The following is a 21,033-nucleotide window of genomic DNA, read 5'->3' as shown; positions in this document are numbered from 1 at the left end:
AAAAAAAATGGGAAAAAAAATCTTTGCTAATCAGTGTAAGTGGTGGGGACCACGCTAGAAATGTTCAGTAGGAAAAATGCAGAAATGCAATCTTTAAAAGATGAGTCAATAGGTATACAAACTGGTGATAAAAGAATCACCACAACTCCGTAATTTTTTCATCCTGTACAACTATAACCCATTGATCTCCCCATCCCCTGACAACCACCAATATATTCTTTTAAAATACATCCAGCCCTGGCTACTGTGGCTCAGTGGATCAAGTGCTGGCCTGCAAACCAGAGGGTCACCAGTTTGATTCCCCATCAGGGCACATGCCTGGGTTGCAGGCCAGATCCCCAGTAGGGTGTGCACATGAGAAGCAACCACACACTGATGTTTCCCTTTCTCCCTCCCTTCCCCCTTCTCTAAAATAAAATTTTTTAAAAATACATCTAGACAACCAGTTTTCATCAGTTCATCAAAAGGCAGATCAAGTGACTATATGCCAGTATTGTTTATCATAAAAACACCAAATGATTGTTAATAGCATCTAGTATATTAGAATTCTGAGCCATCTTGTTTTCACTGAGAACAAAGAATCTACTTTATTTCCTTTAATATATTTTATTGGAATCCTTTTAATAAAACCAAGTATTTATTTAAGACAAAGTGAAAAAATGAAAGCTAAATGATATTTAAGCTCCTCCAAGTTTCAAGGCAGTTTTCTTCTCCAATAAGTTGACAGCTGCTCACACTGGCTAATGCAGGAAGTTTCCAGGATCTGCCCAACACCAGATAGAGAGCATACTTTGTATCTGCAAAATCCAGAAATTTCTTAAAAGGAACATATATCAGAACCAAACAGGCAACTGTTATTAAAACAAAGCTGGGCAGGGAGGGGCTTTGTCACACAATGAAAAAGGGAGGCACAGAGTGGTAAGAGGCTGGCTGGCATGGCTCAGTGGGTTGAGCCTATGAACCAAAAGGTTGCTGGTTCCAGTCAGGATTGCCAAGTCCCTGGTAGAGGGCATGTGAGAGGCAACAGATTAAATTGTTTCTCTTGAACACATCCATGTATCTCACCCTTCCTCCCTCCCTTCCTCTATCTCTAAAAAATAGTTTATTTAATGAATGACAGGAGTGCATCAGGTAGTTTCTAAGATCCTCAGAGAAATGTTCAGAGACTAGTCCAACCAGGTCATAATTACCACTCTGGGGCTGAAGAAAAACTAGCAGACTCACCATAGTAGCTAGAGAGAAGGACTGTGGCCATTCTCGTCATAGCCTGAAGTGGCAGGAACTATCACCTCAGCCATCTCAACACCACTTTTCCAAGAGGAGTAACCTTAGGCTTTCAGTCACCGGCTTAGTGGTGAATCTGATAAGGGGCACTGCCCCTGGCTGGGCTTCCAGAGCTCATGCTAGAAACATGAAAAAAGAACAACCAATGAAATAGGACAAGCAGAGTTACCACCCACCCATTGGCCCCTCCTATAGACCCAAATTTCCAGTTCCCCAAATGAGTCAGAACTTAATTTTTGACATCAGGACCAGTGTCAGAGACTCTAGTCTGAGAAATCATCATTCCCAATTTAGGGAGACCTGGATCAAGGGAAACCATTCTGGGAAAAGATCTACTACATTCAAAGACACGGGGGTGGGTAGTTTGGGAGAGGAAAGAAGTAGGAAACAAAGTTAAATGGCATAAAATAGCTCCAGCCCAGCATGTAGGGGACCTGACAGTAGTTAAAAGGGTGAAGAAAGCAGGTTTAACCATGTTTAGACAAAAATAAAGGGTATTACAAAAGTTTTTTCTAAAAGTAATTGCCACAAGAGAAATGTAAACCAAAAAGTTGCCCTTGGAAAACCTCCGAGGGAAATGTTTACATTGTTGCATGTGTTCTTAGAAAGCAGGCAGGCCCTGGCTGGTGTTGCTCTGTGGACTGAGCCCCGGGCCTGCAAACCAAAGGGTTGCTGGTTGGATTCCCAGTCAGGGCACATGCCTGGGTTGCGGACAGGCCCCCAGTTGGGGGCGCACAAGAGGCAACCACACATTGATGTTTCTCTCCCTCTCTTCCCCTCTCTAAAAATAAGTTAAAATCTTTAAAAAAAAAAAGGCGGACTCAACAGTGTGGTGATAGTCAGAGGAAAGGGGAGTGAAGGGGACTGGGTGGAGGTGAGCAAAAGCAGGGAGCAGGGAACATGTGTAAGACTGTCCACAATAAAAATTAAGTTTTTAAAAAAAGGGGGCGGGGGGCAGATAGACTCCATAGTGCCGGGAGAAAAGAGCATGGGCGCAAGACGGTCTCTGAAAGGTACCTAAAAGTGCTCTCACACCTAACACTCACCTTTATTCAAGGATAAGAGTGTTCTACATCTTAAAGCCCTAGTGGAGAAATAAACACAGGAGTTAAAATGGTTAATAAGGGTTCTTGGCAATCAACTTCTCCCTGAGCCAGTACTATGGATCCCAGCCCAGAAAGGGAGGTGGTCAGCGCGCTGCGGTTATGGCGTCAGCGAAGACACTCAGAGTCACCGGGAGTCATCATCACCCCCATCCTACCCCAGGGAGACCGCGGTCACTCCATCTCGCACAATCCACTCACCCTCGTTGTGCTGTATATCCGCCTGCGAGAACCAGGGGCCTGCAAAGGTACCAACGAGTCAGCAAAGGCTGAAACGACTCTAGCTGAGTCCCCCGTGCCCCGAACGAGCTCAGTTCCAAGCAGTGGCGTCACGCGGACATCAGAAACTCTAGTCTGTAATGGTACTTCATCCTGCTCAGCCCAGGACTGTAGTCCCCTTACCCAGCAGGGCCCCGAGGTACTGGACCACCACCATCCGTCCTTAGGGGGTAGGTAGCGCAGCACCGCCAAGCACACTGCAGGAGCGGTACACGTACCAGCGAGCAAACTCGCACAAAGAGAACTGCGGCTAAGAGGCCCGGATATTTATGGCGGCGCGGGGTCGGGGCCTGACGGCCCGGGCTGTCTCCTTAGATGCCTGATTCGACCCGCAACATTTGCTCCTTGTTCATTCAAGTAAGAATAAAAGAAAATGAAAGAGAGGCTACCAGTGAATGTTTCACATTCTCCTGGGCAAATATTCCGGGATATTTTGTGAATTTTGAATAACAGGTGATCTGACTACCGAGAAGTGAGCAAATCCTGGCGCTGGCCGCATGGCTGCATGCCCGCATGCGCGCTCAGCAGAACGCTCTGCCTAGTGACCTGGGGCGTCTAATGACTGAGACTCTATCCTCTTCTTCACCCGGCGCCGCTTGGGGCCAGGGTCACTCCTGGGAACTGTCACCCCGCTCCACAGAGCCAACGAAATCTCAATTCGCAACCATACTGGAGCCCGCAGACCTGTCAGGCACGTTACGCTTCATGACTTCTTTTTAAATTATTGATATGACTACAATAAACTGCGCAAGTTTGAAATACATAATTCGATGTCTGTAAACCACTGTAACCTTTCTTAAGTGTATACTTCAGTCGTGTTATGTATATTCGCATTGTTATGTAACCAATCTTCAGAACTTTCATTTTGCAAACTAAAACACTACCCATTAAACTCCTCCTCCCCAGTCCTCATTCTTCCTCCTTTTATGAGTAGTGCCTAGCCTGGGAGTTAAGCAAAAACAGTGGAGGTGTTCAATACGCTCCGAACAGCACCATATGTAAGGACGTGTTGGAAGAAAAACAATTGTGGTGGGTGGCAACAGCCAGGCCCTATTCTCCTTTCACTATAATTCGCTCTCAAATATGTTCCCTAATCATTTGCTCTTGGCCCTTAATCCATCAACTTGTATATTATCCTAAACCCACCTACCTGGACCTTTCTATACCCCCTTATTTATAAATGCAAGTCGTTTTTGGTGATGTACGTTGGCATCTTTTTCATCTTTTGAGCAAAACCCATGTATAATGGTGATTTGAGGGTTCCAAACCATACAAAATCAGTCTCCTTTTTTGACTCACATAATTTAGACACAGTAAGCATAGAGTAAAATTTGGAAGGTCATTGTGAGTGCAGAAAATATCCTTTTCCTTTCTTCCCCAACTATCCTTCCCCCAGTTTCAGCCTTCTGTCAAAAAATCTCTTCCAAAATGACAACAAACTCACATCAACAATTGAATCTAAAAAAATAAAAGAAAAACTAAGCAAACAAACAGAATAAGAACAGGATCATAGGTATGGGGGATCATTTGGAGGGTTATCAGCTAGGAGGGGGAAGGAGAAATGTGGAAATGGTGCAGGATTAAGAAGCATAATTGGTAGGTACAAAATAGGGGATATTGAGAATAGTACAGGTAAGGGTGAAGTCAACGAACTTACATGAACGACCCATGGACATGAACTAAGGGGGGTTAGGGATTGCTGGAGGGAAGTGGGGTACTGGGTGGAGGGAAGCAAAGGGAAAAAAAAATGGGACAACTGTAACAGCATAATCAATAAAATATACTTTAAAAATAAAAATAAAAGATTAAAAAAACTTCCAAGAATCCCGTGGAATTCATTTATTTAATACATATCTCAGCCCAGGGGCCTCCACCTGTGGCTAATGTTGCAAAGTGAATTTTGCTTGAAGTTTCAACATGTTATGTGTACAGGTAGGCAATGATATTCTTTTTAAATTTACTTTTTATTGTATTTTTTCCATACAATGACATATTCTGATACTGCTTCCTAATGAACCACTTCTCTAATGAGTCATGAACTGAACTGGACCAGCCTCAGGAATTCTCTTTTGTGCTCTATTACACTGTTGCTGGAGATGCTATTACTAGAGATTTCCCTAACCTCTATCACTGCTGCTGCTGTTGCCAGTGGGTCAACACTTTTCAAGCCTTTCCAGCCTTCAAGCTCCCACTCACAGTAATGAGCCCCTCTCCAACAGCTGGGCTCCTGGAAACACAAACACCTTCCTCTTCCTAAAACTACCATCAGGAGTAGCCTCTGGTGCAGTTCTCTCAACTTTGGTTGCACATTAGAAACACCTGGGCACCTTGAACAAGCTTCAGGAGGGCTTCCCTATACGATGTCATTCCTAAATGGTTTGATTTCCCCAGAGGGTAATCTATTGAAAGATGTAACATGGAATTTTCTTTTTTTTTATTTTGGCGTAGATATTACTATTTCCAGATTGTTTTTGGCAGAAAGGAGGTTGGGTTTCTCTCAGGCTAAAGGAAGTGTTCAGGACACTCAGTTGCTAGGCTGAAAGAATCCCCTAAGGAAAGGCTTGTACGATGTAAAGCCATTTTTCCCAATCTCCTTAGCTCTATGTTGTACAGCTTTTATCTTCTCCTTTCTGCATTAAATTTGCTATTGTTTTAAGCTTGTCCATAAAAAGAACAAGGAAGGTACTGATTGTTAAAGCTGGGGTTAAAACACTACTTAGAATCAGACATTAACAACCCAATGCCAACAGTGTTCAGGCAGTTCAGAAACAGCCTGGCCCCAAACCATCACTTCTGCTAATTTTGTCTTGGATGTAGTTGAAGTGGTCACCTCCACATGCTTACCTATAAAGCAAGCTTTAGAATACCTGAGATGTAGAGGGTGGTGGGATGATGATTACTGAGGATTGTGTTATTGGGGTGACTCAAAGAACCTGGTACGGTGCCTAGCCCATTCCTCTTTATTGCCAAACTGAGTATCTCACTCCTCCAAACTCTTACTTTGATAACTGCAGCTAGAGTGACCATCACTGAAGGTGTCACTTACCTATAGCATATTTCTGTTCAAAGTGATATTACAAGTTTGGAGGTGAGGCCATTTGGGCGATATAAAAAGAGGCAACCAAAACTGAGAGGATAAATAACTGCATTTGACCAAAGGTGGGACTTACAGAGCCAGAGTGAACCTTCAGCTCACTTTTTGCTATTTTGTCCACCCTAAATGTATTTTTAACATCAACAAAAAACTGGAAAACTCACAGGTCAAAAGTGGGAACTAAAGAGCTCTTCAAATGTTGACTGCAAATGGGGAACAATAAACCCCTCCAAACATGGCCTTTAAACCCACACCAACCTCTCCTCCCCAAAACCCTACTGTTGCTCCTGTCTTCTCTAAAACAAGCTCCACCCCAATCAAAATAGCCACTTAAGACTTTGTTTCCTAACAAGAAATATGATTCACCACCTAGAATTAAGTCCCAACAAAAACAGCCATAGCCATGACTCCCAGTGTGTACCTATCATCAGAAGTACTGTCCCTCTCACCATGTATGGAATTCAGACATTTCAGAAAAGTCCATTAACACTCCCAAATAAAAATAGGCACACCTTAATATTTTATTTTTAATCCTTAACATACAAATTATAAAAAACATCCCATGATTGCCATTTAAAAGCAAAAAAAATAAAAAATAAAAAATAAAAAGTGACAATGGGTACCAGTATTGAGTCATTTAGGAGAAAGAGACACTACAGTACCAAATTACATTAAATGCAAAATATTTCTAGAGAACACATTGGTTACACCACAAATAATAAAGACAAGTTAATCAGATTACACTTAATTTAAGATTTAACTGAAAGAGAAGACAATTGAAAGCCAAGAAAACTTTAGGGCAACAGCAAGATCCTTGGACCTGTTCTGTCACAGATAAAATATGGGAAAAATAAGGTAGAGCCCTAATCCACCTCCTCAATGGTAGGGCCAGAGCCAGAGCCACCCTTGGGGACCTGAGCCCCAAAGCCACCGGCCCCCTGATATAGTCCGCTGATGATGGGGTTACAGACCTGCTCCAGCTCCTTCCTCTTGTGCTCAAACTCCTCCTTCTCGGCCAGAGTGTTGGCGTCCAGCCAGGAAATCACCTCCTGGCACTTTTCCAGCACTTTCTTCTTGTCGGCCTCACTGATCTTGCCTTTGAGCCCCTCATCCTCCACAGCGCTCTTCATGTTGAAAGCATAGGACTCCAGAGCATTCTTGGCAGACAACCTCTCGCGCTGGACCTCGTCCTCGGCTTTGTACTTCTCAGCTTCCTGCACCATGCGCTCGATCTCCTCCTTGCTCAGGCGGCCCTTGTCGTTGGTGATGGTGATCTTGTTGGCCTTGCCGGTGCTCTTGTCCGTGGCCGTGACGTTCAGGATGCCATTGGCGTCGATGTCAAAGGTCACCTCGATCTGGGGCACGCCTCGGGGGGCTGGTGGGATGCCACTCAGCTCAAAGCGCCCCAGCAGGTTGTTGTCCCTTGTCATGGCCCTCTCGCCCTCATACACCTGGATCAGCACTCCTGGCTGGTTGTCGGAGTAGGTGGTGAAGATCTGAGTCTGCTTGGTGGGGATGGTGGAGTTGCGCTTGATCAGGGCAGTCATCACGCCCCCAGCCGTCTCCAGCCCCAGGGACAGGGGAGCCACATCCAGCAGCAGCAGGTCCTGCACGTTCTCAGACTTGTCACCCATCAGGATGGCTGCCTGCACCGCTGCCCCGTAGGCCACTGCCTCATCAGGGTTGATGCTCTTGTTGAGGTCGCGCCCGTTGAAAAACTCCTGCAACAGCTTCTGCACCTTGGGGATGCGGGTGGAGCCCCCCACTAAGACCAGGTCGTGGATCTGGGCCTTGTCCAGCTTGGCGTCGCGCAGAGCCTTCTCCACCGGCTCCAGGGTGCCCCGGAACAGGTCGGAGCACAGCTCTTCGAACCGTGCCCTGGTGATGGATGTGTAGAAGTCGATGCCCTCGAACAGGGAGTCGATCTCCAGGCTGGCCTGAGTGCTGGACGACAGAGTCCTCTTGGCCCTCTCACAGGCAGTGCGCAGCCGCCTCACGGCTCGCTTGTTCTGGCTGATGTCCTTCTTGTGCTTCCGCTTGAACTCCTCCACAAAGTGGCTCACCAGCCTGTTGTCAAAGTCCTCCCCTCCCAAGTGGGTGTCCCCAGCCGTGGCCTTCACCTCGAAGATGCCGTCGTCAATAGTCAAGATAGACACGTCGAAGGTGCCCCCGCCCAGATCAAAAATGAGCACGTTGCGTTCCCCCTTGCCTGTCCTGTCCAGGCCGTAGGCGATGGCAGCGGCCGTGGGCTCGTTGATGATCCTCAGCACGTTCAGCCCTGCGATCACCCCCGCGTCCTTGGTGGCCTGGCGCTGTGAGTCGTTGAAGTAGGCCGGCACGGTGATCACCGCGTTGGTCACCGGGTAGCCCAGGTACGCCTCAGCGATCTCCTTCATCTTGGTCAGGACCATGGACGAGATCTCCTCGGGGTAGAACGCCTTAGTCTCCCCCTTGTAGCTCACCTGCACCTTGGGCTTGTCCCCGTCACTGATCACCTGGAAAGGCCAGTGCTTCATGTCCGACTGTACCACCGGGTCTCCGAACTTTCGGCCGATCAGCCGCTTGGCGTCAAACACGGTGTTCTGCGGGTTCAGCGCCACCTGGTTCTTCGCCGCATCCCCGATGAGCCGCTCGGTGTCGGTGAAAGCCACGTAGCTGGGGGTGGTGCGGTTGCCCTGGTCGTTGGCAATGATCTCCACTTTGCCGTGCTGGAACACCCCCACGCACGAGTAGGTGGTGCCCAGGTCGATACCGATGGCTGTGGTTTTAGCCATGCCGGTGCCTTCTCTTGCCCCGCGCTGAGGTTCGGGCTTTTCCTGCAAACAACGGTTAGGGCCCGCGACGAGAGAAGCTCGGCCCAAGCTCCGTCCTTCCCGAAACGGGAAACTGAACGCCGGGACCCGCAGAGACTGGTCCTAGGAGGCAGCGGGTCTGCGGAGGCTGCGTTCACTGGCACCACACACACAAACTGGACGCGCTACCTCCTTTCAGCCGGCTCGCAGCTGGCCTCAGACCGCAGGCTCTGTATTTATAATTCTTCGTGGAGCCCCGCCTCTCCCCCCCCTAATCCCCGATCTCCAACGGGCGGCGGGTCCGGAATATTCCAGGGGTTTCGCTGGGCGTCCCGTCCCCAGCCTTTCTCGGACCAATCAGCGTCCTGGGTGACGCCCCTCTCAGAACTTTCCGGACTCTTCTCGGGCTTGCTGGACTCGCGTAGTCTCCGGGAGGGAAGGCGGGACATAGGGATGGGAGGGGCTCGCCGGGTGGCTTTGTTGATTACGTTACGAAGGGGGCGGGAACCGGGGGTGTTATTGTTGACGGATTTCCCCGCAGACGCGTTACAATGGAAATGGTGTCTCTGACGTCATGGCTAGTGTGGAACGGGATCATAGGACCTTAGGCGGCTGAAGCTGTAGGGCGGGAGGGTTGGGGGGGGCGAGGGGGACACCGGCTGTGTTGGGTGAATGTGAAGACAGTCTCCGCCGACCCTGGCTTCGCAATCCGAACATTATCGAACTGGAGCGAAGGCTTCAGGAGAATAGGTGAACAAGGAGGGCTGATTGTAATGGGATGGGAATCGATAACACTGGTAGGTCCTTATTTGAGAAAGTGGTGCAAGGCTGTCTTTAAGACTGAGCTATGAGGTGTTGGCCAACCACTGGGGGAAATCCTTTGAGGAGCTCAAGGTACATTGGATTGGTCACAGCTGCTGAAAAGGTGTGGAGGAGCCGGTCTGTTAATGTTTCTATCTAGATAACAGGATTTTAAAAAATATTTTATTTATTGATGGAGAGAGGGGAAGTGATGGAGAAGGGGAAGGAGAGAAACATCAACTGGTTGCCCCTCACATGCCTCCAACCAGGGACCTGGCTGGCAAACCAGGCTTGTGCCCTGACGGGGAACGGAAAAGGCAATCCTCTGGTTTCACAGGATGGTGCGCAATACACTGAACCACACCAGCAAGGATGATAACAGGATGTTTTAAGGTAAAAGATTACACAACGGTACTGCCTAGAGCACACCACCTCACCTGAGAAAACTAGAAAACCCACTCCAGTGGGATTGTAGCAGCCCAGATTTACTCCTACAAAGTCCCTAGTAGAGCATAAAGGAGCCCAGAAAGGCAGCTAAACCCAAATGTGGTGATTAATGTCTCATGCAGAGACCAAAAGGTAAAATAATCTCAGTTTAGCGGGAGACAGGTACAATCTCAGAATAAAATACAGGGTGGGACAAAAGTAGGTTTACACTTGTGAGTAGGTGAAACACTGTTTATTCTTGCATTATTATTTAGTAATTATTGTATAATTTTCCATGTGAACAATCCTGTATATCAAAGACATAGGACCGGAAATTTGAGTGAGGACTTGTGAGAAATTAAAAACAATTACACTCACTGCCTTCCCACTTCCAGTTGGCTAAGAATGTGTTTGTCTACCTTGTCCAAAAAGCATGGAAGCATTGTCTGAAAGAGATATTTGTACACAGAGTTCATGACTGCATTATTCACAATAGCCATGAGGTAGAAGCAGTCCACACAGGGAATAAGTGAATAAAATGTGGGTATACAATAGAATATTATTCAATCTTTAAAAGGAAGGAAAATTAGCCCTGGCTGGTGTGGCTTACTGGCCTGAGTGCTGACCTGTGAACCAAATGGTTGCCAGTTTGATTCCCAGTCAGGGCACACGCCTGGGTTGCGAGCCAGGTACCCAGTTGGGTATGCACAACAGGCAACCATACATTCATATTTCTCTCTCTTTCTTCCTCCTTTCCCCTCTATAAATAAAATATTTTTATAAAACTTAAAATAAAAGGAAGGAAAATCAGATCCATGATATTGTAACATAGATGAACTTTGTTATTATGGTAAGTGAAATAAGCCAGTCACAAAAAGAGAAATAGTGTATAATTCCACTAGTATGAGCTATCTAGAACATTTAAATTCATAGAAACAGAAAGTGGTGGTTTCCAGGGACTAAGGAATGGTGGGAGTAAGGAATGTTGAGTTCTTTAATGGGCAAAGAATTTCAGTTTTGCAAGATAAGGAATTCTGGAGGTTGGTTAGACAACAATGTGAATGAACTTACTATTGAACTGTACACTTAAAAATGGTTAAGATGGTAAATTTCATGTTATGTATTTTACCACAATTAAAAATAGCAAATAAATAGAATAGAGAAGCACTCTGCCAAGACTTGATCTCATTTTTTTCAACAGGCCTCAAAACCATGGCTGCAGCTAAGGGAATGGCCATTGGCATTGACCTGGGCACCACCTACTCGTGTGTGGGGGTATTCCAGCATGGCAAGGTAGAGATCATTGCCAATGACCAGGGCAACCGCACCACCCCCAGCTATGTGGCCTTCACTGACACCGAGCGGCTCATTGGGGATGCGGCCAAGAACCAGGTAGCCATGAATCCTCAGAACACTGTCTTTGATGCCAAACGTCTGATCGGCCGAAAATATAGTGATCCTGTAGTACAGTCAGATATGAAACTTTGGCCCTTTCAAGTAATCAACGAAGGAGGCAAGCCCAAAGTATTGGTGTCCTACAAAGGGGAAAAAAGGGCTTTCTACCCTGAGGAAATTTCTTCTATGGTCCTGACCAAGATGAAGGAGACTGCTGAAGCTTTTTTGGGTCACCCTATCACCAATGCTGTGATCACTGTGCCAGCCTATTTCAATGACTCTCAACGCCAGGCCACCAAAGATGCAGGCGTGATTGCGGGTCTCAATGTGCTAAGAATTATCAATGAACCCACAGCTGCTGCCATTGCCTATGGCTTAGATAAAGCAGGTCAGGGAGAGCGACATATCTTGATCTTTGATCTGGGTGGAGGCACATTTGATGTGTCCATCCTGACCATAGATGATGGGATTTTTGAGGTCAAGGCCACAGCTGGGGACACCCACCTGGGAGGGGAGGACTTTGACAACAGGCTGGTGAGCCACTTTGTGGAGGAATTTGAGAGAAAGTACAAGAAAGACATAAGCCAGAACAAGCGAGCCGTGAGGCGGCTGCGCACTGCCTGCGAGAGGGCCAAGAGGACCCTGTCATCCAGCACCCAGGCCAACTTGGAAATTGATTCACTTTACGAAGGCATCGACTTCTACACATCCATCACCAGGGCACGGTTTGAAGAATTGTGTGCAGACCTCTTTAGGGGCACCCTGGAGCCCGTGGAGAAGGCTCTTCGGGATGCCAAGATGGATAAGGCTAAAATCCATGACATTGTTTTAGTAGGGGGTTCTACCCGCATTCCTAAGGTTCAGAGGCTGCTGCAGGACTACTTTAATGGACGTGATCTCAACAAGAGCATCAACCCTGATGAGGCAGTGGCCTACGGGGCAGCGGTGCAGGCAGCCATCCTGATGGGTGACAAGTCTGAGAACGTGCAGGACCTGCTGCTGCTGGATGTGGCTCCCCTGTCCCTGGGGCTGGAGACGGCTGGGGGCGTGATGACTGCCCTGATCAAGCGCAACTCCACCATCCCCACCAAGCAGACGCAGATCTTCACCACCTACTCCGACAACCAGCCGGGAGTGCTGATCCAGGTGTATGAGGGCGAGAGGGCCATGACAAGGGACAACAATCTGCTGGGGCGCTTTGATTTGACTGGAATCCCTCCTGCACCCAGAGGAGTTCCTCAAATCGAAGTGACTTTTGACATTGATGCCAATGGTATTCTCAATGTAACAGCCATGAACAAGAGCACCGGCAAGGCCAACAAGATCACCATCACCAACGACAAGGGCCGCCTGAGCAAGGAGGAGATCGAGCGCATGGTTCTGGATGCTGAGAAATATAAAGCTGAAGATGAGGTTCAGAGAGAGAAAATTGCTGCAAAAAATGCTTTAGAATCCTATGCCTTTAACATGAAGAGTGCTGTGAGAGATGAGGGCTTGAAGGGTAAGATTAGTGAGTCTGATAAAAAGAAAATACTGGATAAATGCCATGAGGTCCTTTCATGGCTGGAGGCCAATCAAGTGGCCAAAAAAGATGAGTTTGATCATAAGAGAAAGGAATTGGAGCAAGTGTGTAACCCAGTCATTACAAAACTCTACCAGGGAGGAAGCACTGGGCCTGCCTCTGGAACAGGGTACACGTCTGGAAGGGCTGCCACAGGCCCCACCATTGAAGAAGTAGATTAAACTTATCTGAAGCTGGAGGGTTCTAGGGTGCCTCTAAGGTGAATTTGTTCCCCTTATCCTCACATCGTTATGATTCTTGAATTGACTGGACCTCAACCTAAGTTACCATCATTTTGGGATTCTAATGTAAGAGTCTCATATGCCATCTTTTTACACTCCAATGCCCTATTTCTGACTTCGGAATGAGACTTTTAGGAAAATTAGGCTCTTCTCTGAACCATTTGATCAATTTGAATGTCATTTATTTCCAGCCTCCCCAACCTTCGTCCTGTGTAGATGATTGTCACTCAGTAAATTCGTCCCTAAAGCAAACTTCTTCTGGTATCTTTAGACTGTGAGTGTGTCTTAAAAGGCAAGAAAAAGGAAAGTTCATGGAGAAAGCATGTATGGTCTGATTCTGAGATAATTATGAACTAATCGATTAAGCTGGTAAGGGCAAAGTATTTGAATTTTCATGAGCTAATTGTTCCAAGCAGGAACATAATTTGATCATCAGGCAATTCCCAGCTAAAGCAGTTGCTAACTATAATTACTGCCTATATTCAATGATAGACTGGTTTAGGTGCTTAGCGCTCAGCTAGGGGGCATATTTCTCCCTGATGTTACCTACAGGTGGGATCCAAATCCAGCATCTATGCACTCAGACTCATGTAGAAAACATTTCTACCACAAACTCCTGACAAATGGGTACTTTTGTGCAAAGTGAGAAATGGAGGGTTTTGTATGGTCATATTCCTTGAAAAAATATTTTCACCTATTTTGTTACATCACATGTTTATGAAAGCCTTGGGGACATGAGTATAGAAATATGTGTAACTGCATTTGTAAGCCTATGTATTTTAGGGGGGCATATTTGGATGTGAAATATTATGTTACCAGACTCAAGGGGTCCACAGCTTGAGGTGCTTTATTCAAGGAGATGCGGTTGTCACAAGGTAGTTTTATTTACTTGCAGCAAGTAAAGGATCAAGGATTCATATCCAAAGCTCTGCCTCCTTGAAGAAAGCTTAGTCATTATTTATGTATACTACCTGTATTTGGTCCATTACATGTTAATTTCTGCTTTGCAGCTGTCTTCGTTTATCAGGTTGAGTTTCCTGTCAGTTTATGCTGTTTACTGCTCCATCTGCTAAATACTGCTCCATTTTAACATTTAGCAAGAAATAACATCTCGAAATGTCCAGACCTTGTCCTATCTAACAATTAGAATGGCTATTTCCATTATCCAGCCAGTCTAAGTTTTACTCAGTGCTTCACAGGACAGCCCTAGGCCAAAGGTGTGTAAGAAATGTGGACTGAGGTTGGGTCTTTGGGAGAAATATGTTTATTAGGAAGGAGCCTTGGATTAAATCAAGATTTATGCTCAGGCTCCTGATCTTAAGGACTCAATATTACATGTTTTAAAACTTTTTAAAGAAGTGTAACATAAAAGAAAAATGTACAAATCACAAGGTTTCACAAACTTCGCAACAGTTTTCAATGGGAAGTGTCTGTAGGGTGTGAGCAAATCACGCTGCAGACTGTACTGCCATAGAAAAGAAAAACCTGAGACGTTAGGAGTTTCTCGGGCCCTCAATCAGCAGCTGGAGCCGCGCCTGCGCGTTGGATCCTGCCGCTAAAGGAGGAATTGGGGAAGCGGAAGCCCCTCCCCTTCCTCGGCTTTAACGTGCTCTTCCCGATACCCAGTGCGCTCTCGTGAGCTCCGGGCCCGCCGCGCGTTCTCTGTTATTACTCTGAGCTTCGCGTGACGCTTCCCGCCTCGCCCCACACGTGGGCTCGCGCTTCGGTTCTCGACCGGCTTCCGGCCAGCGGCATCTGGCCCTCACTCTCCCGATCCGGCCGGCAGCCCGCTGCATAAACACCATGGTAGGTATCATGACGTCACAAGGGGGCGCCCTCCGGGGGCGCGGGCGGGTTGGACTGTTCTAGTCGGAGTAGGGTTCTGCACCGGAGTTGGGCCCTGGGCTTCCCTCCGCCCTTAGTTCCTATGCCTCAAGTTCTTTGAAGAGTCTGGAGTACCTGAGACTGTTTTTTCTCTAAAAAGGAAAACAAAGAAACAAACAAAACCGGCAAAGACAGCTGGAGAGGGAAAAGCCAGACCTCCAGGAGCATTTTCCTGATGGCGACCATGCTTCGGGAGTTTGGCCGGGGGTACATTCTGTAGATCCCTAGAAGGAGTGGACAGTGACCCCCCAAGAGGTGGTGGATTGAGAGCTGATCCCGGAGAGCCCGAGGCGTGCAGGATAGAGGCTCTCTCCGCGTTTTTATGTGAGGTGCCAAATGAAGTGTGCAGAACCTTTCCGTCTCCAGCTGTTCATCCCTGTCACCGAGGGAAGCTTTGAGACCTGCCACAGCTGTGGTAGGGATCTCAATACCAATATTTGGTAATAGTGACCAAAAGCCACTCCTCCCTACCATGTCTCCCCATACGATGGTTTTCCCTCTCTCGCCCAATAGCTCTTCTATTCGTTTTTCAAGTCCCTTGTGGGCAAGGATGTGGTCGTGGAACTCAAGAATGACCTAAGGTAGGTACCTGTTCCAACACATCTGTAAGGGGTCGATGTGCCCAGGGCCCTGGAACCTCTTGAATTGGACAACTATTACTTGAAAGCTGGGCAAGATGGGAGAGATACAGAAAAAATAAATGACTAGTGCCTTAAGCTGATACATTAGTTGGGTGTTGTTTCTTGTATTGAAAAAAAAAAATACAAAGAATTGAGTATATAAAGAGTACTGAAAGGTCAGAGAGTGGAGGCATCATTTTAAATAAAATAATAGTTTTGGGTTTTTTCTGATTAAATTATATACTCCTTTGACTCAACTTCTAGAAATCTAAGAATCAGTTCCACAAGTAAAGATCGTATTACAAAGATGTTTGTAGTTTTATTTGCAGTAGCCAAAAATAGAAAACAAATTGCTATCAATAAGGAATGGGTTAAATTGTACTTCCATGTCATACAGCTGTCACACAGGAATGAGATGTATTGATGTGGAAAGCTGTTGCAGAATAGTATATATATGTAGCATAATCTACCTTTTGTTAAAGAAAATGTAAAGGATAAACGGTAGACCAGTCGCCTCTGTCTGTACTGCTTTTACCTCCTTTACCCATTGTATCATTAGCTCCTCCTCATCTTTCAGAACTTGGATTACATGCTGTAGCCTTGGAGAGACTTTTCCTGGTCTTTCTAACCAAGTAGATTATTGTTTCATGAGGTCTTATTTTCTTCCTAGTGGGTGCTACTCAAATTGTGATTTCATAGAAATGTGTTACTGTTTATGGACTGTCCTTCCGACATGACCAGGACCATGTTTAAGCTCACTATTTTACCTAATTACCTAGCTTAATAAATGTGTGCTGAAAGAAAAGTAGCTAACGTTTGAGAACCTGTTGACTAGCTACTGTTCTGAATACATACTTTACTTTTATTAACTCATTTAATTATCACTATACTCCTGTATGACATATAGTGTTGTTACTGTTTTACATGTGAGGAAATTGAAGCTTAGACAGGTTAAAAAACTTGCTCAAGTCTATGTAACTAGTAAATGACACATTGAATTGAAATCCAATTCTGTCTGGCTTTAAAAAATTTTTTTTTACTAATTGATTTTAGAGAAGAGAAACATCAATTTGTTGTTCCACTTTCTTATGCATTCATTGGTTGATTGTGATTGGGGAATCAAACCCACAACCTTGGTGTATCAAGATGATGATGAGCCAGCCGAGCTCCACAGCCAGGGCTTTTTTTTATAAAGATTTTATTTATTCATTTTTAGAGAGAGGGGAAGGGAAGGAGAAAGAGAGGGAGAGAAACGTCAATGTGTGGTTGCCTCTCGCACTCCCCCAACTGGGACCTGGCCCACAACTCAGGCATGGGACCTTGACTGGGAGTTGAACCCATGACTCTGGTTCGCAGGCTGGCACTCAATCCACCGAGCCACAGCAGCCAGGGCCTTTTTAAAAATGTATTTATTTTTTTTAGATTAAAAAGAGGATCATATACTCCATGTAGTTGTGAAACCTGCTTTTCACTTAACAGATATTATGGATATTTTCCACATCAATAAAGTTAATCTTTTAACATTCTTAATGTCTGCTTGGCATCTTTATTAACCAAGGCCTTGCTCTTGAAGACTTAGGTGGTTTCCAATTCTTTAGAAAAAAACCCTTTAAATGAGATGTGCATTTAAAATAGTGATATATATTACCTGATTGTCCTTTAGAAAATTTCAGTCAATGTATTCTCTCTCCAACAATGTTTTCCACATTTCTACGTGAGATAATTAATAGAAGAAACATTGACATGGCCGGGAATGGTGAGGACAGGAACTTGCCTTTTATACCAGAGATTTCATTTATGACACTGGTAGTGCATATGGCATTGATGGCATATAGATGAGGGCCATATAGAGACCAGTGTGGAAGCCAAAACCAGTCCTGAAAGATGACTTTTTAAAAAATTTTTCTCTTTTCTCTTTCCTCAGCCTTGCACATGACAAAAATAAAACAAAACAAAAAAACCCAAACCTGTTAGGTTTTAGCTCCAGATACTAAAGCAAAGACTATAAGATTTGAAGGTAGTTTATTGGGTTGGGAGAAGAGCTCTCTGTCTCAGGCTTGGTTGACCTCTTCTGTGCCAAATATCTTTTTTTTTTTTTTTCATTGCTTTTTTATAGGAAGGGGGAGAGAGTTTAGAGAGAGGGTAAGAGAGGGAGAAAGAAAGGAAGAGAAACATCGATGTGAGAGAGAAATGTTGATGGTTGCTTTTTGTACATGCCCTGATGGGACCGAACCTGAAAACTAGGCATGTGCCCTGACCTGGGATCCAAACCGCTACACTTCAGTTTGTGGGACAACGCCCAACCAACTGAGGCACACTGGCCAGGGCCAGATATTTCATTCTTAAGGGATTGAATTAAATACCACTTTATACAATTCCTGACAGTTACTTCGCTGCTGCAGATGGTGGTAGGGGGCTGTCCGAGGCTTTTCAGCAGACAGGATATAGTGAAACCATCACTGAGGCAGTAGTTCTCAGACACTGGATTTCAAAGACTTATAATTTTATAGAAATTAAGGTCCAACAGAGAACTGCCAACTTTATTTTTGGCAAAGTGGGGACATTTTTTAAAACTGCCATTTATTACGGTAATTTCATTAAAAAATTTAATACCAAAAAAATAGGATGACTCCTCCCAGCCCCTCCCACACCCCCACTCCTGCTCCCCCCTTCCCTGGCTCTCCATGTCACCATCTGTGGCACAATCTTTCTCTGTCACTCTCTCTGCCACCCCCTCCTTCGCCTTCCTCCTTCCTCAATCTTTGTCCCTGCTCTCTCTCCACATCTCTTCCTCTCTCCCCTTCTCTAGCTCTCTCTCCTCCTCCTTTTCTCCTCCCTGTCAGCATTTCTCATCACTCCCCCTCATTCTGGCTTTCCACCCACTCACTGTCCTCCCCCCCTTCTCTCCCTCTCTCTCCACCTCCGACCGACCTCCCTTTTCCCTCTGTCTCTATTGGCTCCTTATAGTCTCCCGTTCCCCATTTCCCCTTAAAAAAAAAAAAAGGATGGACAATTAAATAAGTTATTTTTAGCCCTGTCCAGGTAGGTCAGCTGATTAGAGCACTGTCCATACACCAAGGTTGTGGGTTTGATTCCTGGTCAGGACACATATAAGAATCAACCAATAAATGCATAAATAGGTGAAACAACAAGTAGATGTTTCTCTCTCACTAAAATCAATTTTTTAAAAAACTTCATTGAAAAAAGAACAGTTATTTTTAGGAAAGGACAACTTTTAGCACACTGCATACACACTCTCTACACACTATATTAGTCTATGTGTCCTCTTTTGTCATAGGCTCATGAAACCTTTGAGCGCACATCAGTGTTTGAGCACCACGGTTCAAAGGAACTTAGAATCTGGTGATGACACACAGGACAGTTAGAATGAGGGTGGCCAGGTTGGAGGGTGGCCTGGATTGAGGTGTAAAGCAATAATACCTTGGTTTGTAGAATCAAACTAGGAAGAAAACTACAAAAATATTAGACATCAGTAAATGATGGGGATTTATGGGACATGCAGAGTAGAGAAATACAATTCATGGGATTTAAGGTTGACGCCACTGACAAATTAAGGAAGTTAGGAGAGAGAGGTAACAGGGGTTAGAGCACTGGTGTTATGATAGCATTCTCATTAACATTTCAGGGTCTCAAGGATTGGGGAAGGGAGGGAACATCCCTTTTCCTTTAATCAAGAACAATGCTAGCTGCTTTATCTACTTTACATATGGGCTCCAGTTCCAAAGCAATAAATATTTGAAAATAGTGCTGAGGTCAGACAGATGTGAACTAATTCCTTGCTTATTTGTTCTAAACTTGGGCAAGTTACACAACCTCTCTGAGTCCCTGGATGATAATACCTACTTTGTTAAGTAACTAAAAGATTGTAAAATGACTGTAAAAATTACAAAAGCTATGCAGAATACAGGAGAAATACAAGATGGTAACTCTTAAGAGTGGGTTTATATAGGGAGACTTATGCAGTCTAAAATAACACACTGCTCTGGAAGCAGTGTCTTTCCCACTCTAGGGTTTAGGAATGCCCCTCTTTGGTTACACCTATTCTGGTTTCCTCAGGTCCTTGACTTCCCCCAACCATGTTCTTATCTTAGCTTTCAAGTCACCTCTATGTTGACTTTGTTGTAAATTAAATTAATTTGGTTCTTCCTTCCCTCTCCCCCTGACAGCATCTGTGGAACCCTCCATTCTGTGGATCAGGTGAGACAGAGCAAGAAGCCAGGATTGGTCTTGGGGAAGGAGAAGGAGAGAGCTTAAGGGTGGGTACTTGTATCCTGTCTCTAGAGCTAATGATGGTGTTCATCTTCTTTTCTTAGTATCTCAACATCAAACTAACTGACATCAGTGTCACAGACCCTGAGAAATACCCTCACATGGTGAGTTGGAGATGGTGGAAAAGAGGAAACACCTCTAAAAGCGGGAGGCCCCTGGGTGGGTAGAGGATATTTTGAAGGGTGCTTTCACATTTGCCTATCTTTGTCTAGTTATCAGTGAAGAACTGCTTCATCCGGGGCTCAGTGGTCCGGTACGTGCAGTTGCCAGCAGATGAGGTGGACACACAGTTACTACAGGATGCAGCAAGAAAGGAGGCCCTGCAGCAGAAACAGTGATGCCCCTCTCTCCTCTTCCATTGGTGATCCTTGACCTGGTGTCCCAGCCCAGGACCCCTCTACGCATACTTAAAATGTTGTGTTTTTTGTTTTATAATATTGAAGGGCTTTTTTTGTTTGTTTTAAAGGGATGAGTATATCAGGGGACTAATTAATGGGGAGCAGCTATCAGAAGGGGAAAATAAGTTGTCTGGGGAACTACAATGTTCCTTGTCCCCAGCACCTGCCTTTCTTATTCCTTTTCCATAGATGGTAGGAGGATCTCCTAGACCTCTGCAGGGCAGCATGTGATTTTGGGGGATGGAAGGAATCTGTCCCGCATCGGGAATAAAAGTTATGATGCAGATTTCTGTTTCTCTGTGTTTTGGGAAGGTGGCTGGAGGGTAGGAAAGGGATGTTGAATTCTTCCAAGCTGTTACCCTTCATTACCCCAGCTAGGAATCAACCCAACTTCCCAGCATTATCTACCACTACTCTCCTTGGTATAAACCATGTACTACCTCAACTGGGCTACACCATTTTTCCTGAACATTCCCCTACCTACATTGGCCTTTTGCTCAGACTGTACCTACAATGAGTGCCCGCTGTGCTTTCATAATGTGACAGTGTTAAATGAGACACTAAGATCCATTTGACGCTCCTGGATTTCTTCCTCAACCCAGCCAAATCACTACACTCGGGTATCTATTGCAATAAATACAAACAAGTGACAATTTTTATTGTGGGGGTTGAGTGTAAATTGTCTTCATTCATTCATTCCCGTTCTAGATAAGAGCTCTCTGAATTAACGGGCCTGGGAGTCCATAAGCGAAACTCCCTCATAACATTAGGAGGAAGGGCTGGCCACTGGGCCTCCGCAGAACAGCCCGCCAGGCCTCGCAGCACCTTCTCGGCCGCTTCCGGTGGGGCATTGCGACCGCCCAC

At 45.6% G+C, this 21,033-nt stretch overlaps 3 protein-coding genes, 1 long non-coding RNA gene and 3 other non-coding genes across 7 annotated transcripts; 2 read left to right on the top strand and 5 right to left on the bottom strand.

Annotated features, from left to right (window-relative positions):
• Positions 1-586: 586 nt before the first annotated feature.
• LOC150006760 (uncharacterized) lies at positions 587-2,908 on the bottom strand. The gene is made up of 4 exons (XR_016511763.1): positions 2,589-2,908; positions 2,331-2,368; positions 1,225-1,403; positions 587-797 (listed from the first exon to the last, which is right to left on the bottom strand). It is a non-coding gene; the product is annotated as an uncharacterized LOC150006760 (long non-coding RNA).
• On the bottom strand, positions 1,118-1,198 carry LOC150006763 (small nucleolar RNA ZL8). The gene has a single exon (XR_016512216.1). It is a non-coding gene; the product is annotated as a small nucleolar RNA ZL8 (small nucleolar RNA).
• Positions 1,504-1,571, bottom strand: LOC150006762 (small nucleolar RNA SNORD52). Its single transcript, XR_016512122.1, has one exon. It is a non-coding gene; the product is annotated as a small nucleolar RNA SNORD52 (small nucleolar RNA).
• LOC150006761 (small nucleolar RNA SNORD48) lies at positions 2,472-2,535 on the bottom strand. Its single transcript, XR_016512128.1, has one exon. It is a non-coding gene; the product is annotated as a small nucleolar RNA SNORD48 (small nucleolar RNA).
• A 3,349-nt stretch (positions 2,909-6,257) lies between the features above and the next one.
• LOC150006759 (heat shock 70 kDa protein 1) lies at positions 6,258-8,976 on the bottom strand. Its single transcript, XM_090282123.1, has one exon. The coding sequence runs from the start codon at positions 8,532-8,534 to the stop codon at positions 6,624-6,626; it is 1,911 nt and encodes a 636-aa protein (XP_090138249.1). The 5' UTR covers positions 8,535-8,976; the 3' UTR covers positions 6,258-6,623.
• A 237-nt stretch (positions 8,977-9,213) lies between these two features.
• HSPA1L (heat shock protein family A (Hsp70) member 1 like) lies at positions 9,214-13,220 on the top strand. Its single transcript, XM_090280394.1, has 2 exons — positions 9,214-9,302; positions 10,981-13,220. The coding sequence occupies exon 2, from the start codon at positions 10,992-10,994 to the stop codon at positions 12,915-12,917; it is 1,926 nt and encodes a 641-aa protein (XP_090136520.1). The 5' UTR covers positions 9,214-9,302; positions 10,981-10,991; the 3' UTR covers positions 12,918-13,220.
• A 1,328-nt stretch (positions 13,221-14,548) lies between these two features.
• Positions 14,549-20,455, top strand: LSM2 (LSM2 homolog, U6 small nuclear RNA and mRNA degradation associated). Its single transcript, XM_090282122.1, has 5 exons — positions 14,549-14,783; positions 15,375-15,442; positions 19,669-19,699; positions 19,816-19,875; positions 19,984-20,455. The coding sequence occupies exons 1-5, from the start codon at positions 14,781-14,783 to the stop codon at positions 20,107-20,109; spliced, it is 288 nt and encodes a 95-aa protein (XP_090138248.1). The 5' UTR covers positions 14,549-14,780; the 3' UTR covers positions 20,110-20,455.
• The last annotated feature ends 578 nt before the right edge of the window (positions 20,456-21,033 follow it).

The sequence above is a fragment of the Furipterus horrens genome, unplaced genomic scaffold (genome assembly GCF_987537825.1).
Source record: "Furipterus horrens unplaced genomic scaffold, mFurHor1.1.pri manual_scaffold_6, whole genome shotgun sequence".
Lineage (NCBI taxonomy): Eukaryota > Metazoa > Chordata > Mammalia > Chiroptera > Furipteridae > Furipterus > Furipterus horrens.
Note: the sequence above shows the minus strand (reverse complement) of the source record. Positions and strands in the feature narration are given on the sequence as shown.